The sequence below is a fragment of the Geospiza fortis genome, unplaced genomic scaffold (genome assembly GCF_000277835.1).
Source record: "Geospiza fortis unplaced genomic scaffold, GeoFor_1.0 scaffold763, whole genome shotgun sequence".
Lineage (NCBI taxonomy): Eukaryota > Metazoa > Chordata > Aves > Passeriformes > Thraupidae > Geospiza > Geospiza fortis.
Window position 1 is genome coordinate 668,457 of NW_005054550.1, and position 6,000 is coordinate 674,456.

Genomic DNA, 6,000 nt, shown 5'->3' on the forward strand with positions numbered 1-6,000 from the left:
GACAGCACTTTTGGTGAAGAATTTTTTCCTAGTATCCAATCTAAACCTGGTGCAACTTAAAACCATTTCCTCTTGTCCTGGTGCATGTTACCTGGGAGAAGAGATCAACCCCCACCTTGCTACAACCTTGTTTCAGGACAGCATTTACCCAGTTATTGGTCTGGTAACGAGTTTTGAGTTTTGAATGCATTTATACATTCTTTTTTTTACCAATCCAAAACTCTTTTTACAAGGTAACCAAGTGCTCTTAATCAGAGTTGATGACAGGTGGGCAGCAGATTAGGTCTAACACAATTTATGAAATGCTTTGGAATAACAGACGCTGTGGAAGTATCAGAGTGAAATGTTTCTGAAGGTGTGTTTTTTTAAACTTCAGGCTGGGCAATGCAGGTTGCAGCCTTTGTTTTCGTTCAGAGGAGGTGGGAGGATGACAAGAGTCACTTCGAAAAAATGCTGGATTATTTCTGTGACATTCGTGAACCACTACAACTCCTCATCTTTCCAGAGGGAACTGATCTCACAGGTAGGCTGCATTTGTCATCTTCTCAGGGATGTTCAACTTGGAAATTCTTTGTTGTTTATGGAAAGAGTTTAAGAAAGGGTGAAGAACCAAGGAGTAAGACTTGGTTCTCATGGGCAGTAGAAATGATAGTAAATGATCAAACAATGTGCTGATTCATGTGAGAGGCACAGAGTTCCACTGAGAGACTTTGCCAGTCTGCCTGAAATAACTTACATTGCAAAGCATCTACTGATTGACACTGCTTTTTATTGGTCAGTACTGTACATACACTGCATTAGCAAAAGCAGGTTTCAAGACCTGGAATATATCACTTGCATGCTCCTATTTCCTGAATTACTGTGACAAAATAATTTCATACCAATGAAAGAGGGACTGAAAAGGACTAATGATTCTATTTGATTTCTTTCGTAATGTTTTAAGAGGGGAACATGGAGATACTTGTTCCTTAGGCCATGTAAACACTGGAAGCAGTCTCTATCTGCCTCTGTAAGGGAAGTATCTCTGTAAAACAAATGTTGAGGTTTTCATAGGAGTAGATGTAATGAGTTTGACCCTGTAGTATTAAATTTAATCAAATATGTACCTTGATGCAGGTATCTTATGGCATCATTAGGAAGCTGTTAATCAATGTTGAAGACAACTCAAGTACCTATAAAAGAAAATATTGCATGAATGTTCTGTGGTGGTTTGTGCCTCCAGCATGATGCCTGATTTGATAAGCATTATCTTTAAATAGAAAATTAATTGCAATTAAGCTTCTAACTTTTGGCTTATTTTAAAGATTTTTGCTATACTTTTCATCGCAGATATTCTCAAATCATATTTTATTGCAAAGCCATGTCAGTAAGTAGTAGACATGCTATAAAAATAACTAGCATATGGTGCTGGTTTTCCTTCTATATTCCAAATATCCTTAAAATGGATATATGTGTAGTATTCAGATGCTGTCACACTGTAGGGAATTATCATCACTTGATCAGCCTTCCTTAAAGAGGATAAATTCATTGAACATTCTTGGGACTTCTTCACATGACATCTCTTGTTGAATTGGTTATCTTGTATCTAAAGATAGGAAGAAGGATGGAATTTTCTTCACTAAAAAAATTGTGAGGCACTTGGTCAGGGTGCCCAGAGAAGCTGTGGATGCTCCATCCCTGGAAGTGCTCAGGGCCAGGCTGGATGGGGCTCTGAACAACCTGCTGTAGTGGGAGCTGTCCCACCCTGCCCATGGCCGGGGGTTGGACTTTAACGTCCCTTCCAACCCAAACCATTTCAAGATTCTATGAAATTATCTCACTTCAACTTTTTTTCTTTGAATTCATGAGGAACTGTTTCCTCCTAGCTCTAAATTATGAGGTACAATCTGTATCTTACTCACGGAGCCAGGAGACACTTCCTTGGAGCACTCACTCTCTGAACAGGTGTTTCCATCTCAAGATGTCTGAAAGAATTGGATTGTTTAGAATTTATCCGTAAATTTTGTATGCCTTCTAATCTCTAGAGGAATCTACTATTCCTGAGAGACAACAGACTCTTAAAGAATTGAGGAAGCTTTGTACTGCAGCTTTAAAAAAGATTTGGCTGAGGACTGAGACAGCCACAGTGTGTTAACATTTGTGCTGCAGTCCAAAAGACAGTGATGAGGATGCTCCCACCTGAATGTAAAGCTGCTTAAGGAAACACAGGGTTTCTCTGTGCTGTAGTTACTGATTTAAATGACTTAGGCTAAACTTGGGTGTAAGCTGTTGATACCCTCCACTGAGAAACTAACGGGAACAAGTTTCTTTATTTAATTTATTTAAAAAAAAAAGCTAATTGTATTTCTGAACACAGGTTGTTGACAGATTTTTTTCCCCCTTTGGTAAGATAATTCTGTTGTTCTGATTTCCCTTCTTTATGCCTATGTAACATGTTCTCTTTAACTTCACAAAGCCCAATGGAGATGTACTAACTGTGCTGTTCTGCTGAGGCCACCACAGGTGGGTGTGAGCGGCCCAGGAGGAAGCAGAATGGTGGGAAGGATGGAGTGATGGGTAGGGAAGACAATAGGGCACTGCTGTGCTGGCTTCTGACATGTTAAACTGTTCTGTGGTTACCACTCTTAAATTGCGATCAAGTATTGAATGCCACTTGCATACTACATTTGTGCATAAAAGGATGAATAGAGATGGACAAAACCCTGTATTTTTTTCTCTGGAAGTAAATAGCTCTCCCTCTCTGATTGTCTTCACAGGAAATACTGCTTAATATACATTTTAAAATACTGTAGGAGACAGGAAAAAAATCCCTTGACAGGCTAATCCTGACCAAGCAGTAAATGTATGCCAGATGAGAATGCTAGAACATAATGTATGTACCCTTTTGAAGAAATTATTTTCAGAAAACCGTTGCATTATTGACATATTAGGACTTGTTGCAACTTCATGTTCCATCCTTTAGAGTAAGAAATAAACTGCTTTTTTTCTGAACAGTTGCTCAGAATTGTAGGGAGCATTTTGCAAAAATAGAGGCAGAGACACTTGTTTTCTGGCCAAATGGTAAAACTGCTAATTACTTCTGAAAACAAAATTCCTCTGGTGCTTAAAATTAAGAGTAACATTCTACATCACTGAGTAGCAGAATTGCTGTGCAGCTCTGTGCTGCTGTTATTTCTTTATCCTCTCAATGGCCATGTGACAATGATAGATTTACTCCTCTTTATAATATTTTTCAGGTATTCGAGAATGAGATTTCCAAGAAATGTAAAATAAGACTGTATTTATATTTTGCCTGACTTTAAGGTGGTGAAGTACTTTGCTGTGGAAGATGCTGCAGAAATAAATTTTAGAAATAGTAGTGTCATGAACCCTGAACATTGTATTTGCAGACTGGATTGTATAGGGGCTGAGGTAATAATTACATAATTGTATACTTATTTCTGCTAGGTTGGCCATCTTTTCACTCTGGAGTACTTGAAGGTTAAAGCTCAAAGGTATTTTATTGTAATTGCTTAAAAAGAAGCTCTCAGCAGGTAAACATGTAGCCAGGCTTTCTGAAGCCCTGAGGAAAACAAAGCAACCATGAGTCTCACGCTTCTGGAAAGCTGGAATACAACCCACCATATTGCCTGTTCTTTTGTTTTTCCTGGTGTTCCTTACAAGATTGTTTGTCGTAATTCTTCAGAAAGCAATAGCGGAAAAAAAAAGAAAAAGTTGCTGTGTTGCTCTGTGCCTGGTGCAGCCTGATTTCCTCTGGATTTGTGTGTGCATCCCTGTACGTTGTCCTTTCTTCACACCAGTGCTCCTTTTCCATGTGTTCCCTTCCGTGTGACGTTTCCTTCCCGAAGCTCCCGCCTGAGCTGTGCTGCCCCGGCCGGTCCTGGGGCACCTGAGGGGCTCTGCATGCTATACTGAGAGCCCTGGCACACCAGCAGCCATGCTGCCTGCCCTGCACTCTCCCTGACTCACATCTCTACTCTCAGAAGCTTGCCTTTATCCAGGTTTTTCTAAAGCTTCTGCTGGGCTGGATTATCTTTGAATCTCTTGTCCCTGATAAACTATGTTTGCAGGGGGCAATAGCTTCAAAAGTTAAGGGGAACAAACAGGTGGACAGAGTGTGATTGCACAGAGCTTTTTTCCTTGAGGAACAACTAAAAATCAAATAGGAAAGCTTGCTGAAGTTCAGATTTTGGCAGGGGTGATGTGATGTGGATGACAGAAGGTAACAATGAACTGCAGTTGGATTTTTAGCTTTGCTAGTAAATGTGATGTGCTTTGGTAGTGCAAAGAAAATATTGATCAGAAGCACTGAAAGGGCTTACTCTAATGTGGAATAGGTTGAAAGTAGCATAAGAAAGAAAAATTCATTTTTTTCTCAAAGTATTAACTGTGAGCCAATAAAGCTTTATCATTTCTGTGCAAACCTCTAATAGGTAAATGAGGATTTTATTTTTTATCCAATTTGAGAGACTTTTGGAGTACTCATTTACTCTTTCACTGTCTGGCACTAATATAATTTGAGAGTACTTGAAGTCATAGAAGAACATGCATCTTTTTATCAGTGTGTTTTCATCACAAGTGAAATTAAAGGAAAAGGTAGTACTTAATATCAAATTTCAGCTCACAAACTAAAAATACCATTTTACTAAAAAAAAATTGAATTTGTTCATTTTATGCACAGCTTTTCAGCAGCAAAAGGGATTTTACTTCTTTAAAATCTGTAACTCAAATATCAAGAAAATGTGTTAGCAACATTTCTTCCTTCAGTTACTTTAAATGAAATTTTGAGGTGTGGTGCTTCTAGAAAATGCTGACTTTGAGCTTTTCCAGTAATTTTAGAGTGTGGCAAATGGGATTTGGAGAAAAATGGGAAAAAATATAATCAAATTATTTACCAAAGGTGGCATGGGAGCACAAAAAAAATGAAGACGTTTTGGCAAGAACCCTTAAATTCTTCTATTTTTGTGTAGTTTGATAGTTGCTCTGCAGAAGAGTCTAAAGACTCAAATAAACTGGATGGTTGCACCTGTCACCACCGCGAAGAACATGCTCTGAGAGCCTGCATGCATTTGCTGAAGGAGAGAGGGGAGGAGAGGCAAGTTGGTGTGAGACCTGAGGAGACAGGGCATGAAGCAGCCCTGGAAATGTCCCACATCACCCTCAACTGATAAACTGGTGCTTTCCATAAAAATAAGTTATTCTCCTTATTCTTTTTTAACAGCAAATAGAACCAGTGGGTTAAAATACTCCTAATAGGAATGATGAGCAAAAACTTGGAGACTAAATTTGCTTTGACTTAAATACAGTGTAGGAAAGAAAATACTTGTTCCTAGAAAGCAACACTTGCTCAACTTTTCAGAGGGCTTGGTGACAGGGGACATTACCTTTAGCCAGCCAAATGATGTGAGTGGCCTTTTGAGACTGAGGTAAACTGAGTGCATTTCTAGGACCTGTTTCAAGAGCTGCTTGATGCTATTTGTGTTGGTAGTTTGGAAGAAAACATATGTTTCCTCTTTTTGAGGAAGTTTTTAGGCATCTTTCACTTTTTTTTATTATTCCACCTAAGACTGTTATAAACTTGCCTATGGAACAATAAGACATCTGCATAAGTTTTGCTGCACTGACAGTGTAGCCTTGTCTATTGATTATGGGATTTTAAAGAGGCATTGGTTGTGTGAATTCCCTCAAGCTGCTGAGGATATAAAAATAGGTTTCTAATTTCCTGGATTGGTTTTCTAACCTCTAGATTTCATAGAACGGGGAGCATTGCATGTGCTGCCTTTTGTTGGCTCTGGTTCTGAGCAGCAGAATTTGCTCTGAACCTCCCCCAAAAAGTTTGGGCACTGGTGTCTGGCACAAGGATCCCAAACAGCAGTGAGCACCAAGGTCCTTACATTGGATGAGATGGCAGTCAGAACATTTAGTCATAAGTAATAAAAGAGCAAGAAACTGGTTTTTTTTTTCCAATGCCAAGATTACAGAAGGGGGAGGAAGGGCATC

The 6,000-nt window shown here is 39.1% G+C and overlaps 1 protein-coding gene across 7 annotated transcripts in view; it reads left to right on the forward strand.

Annotated features, from left to right (window-relative positions):
- LCLAT1 (lysocardiolipin acyltransferase 1) overlaps positions 1-6,000 on the forward strand; it is a 111,816-nt gene that overhangs the window by 52,129 nt on the left and 53,687 nt on the right. For 6 of the 7 annotated variants that reach the window (XM_005429487.3, XM_031064027.1, XM_031064028.1 and 3 more), the window contains one exon: positions 377-523. The exons of the other annotated variant lie outside the window; for it this stretch is intronic. In XM_005429487.3, the coding sequence (XP_005429544.2) occupies positions 377-523 (147 nt within the window). The remainder of the gene's footprint in view (positions 1-376; positions 524-6,000) is intronic. 7 annotated transcript variants of the gene reach the window in all.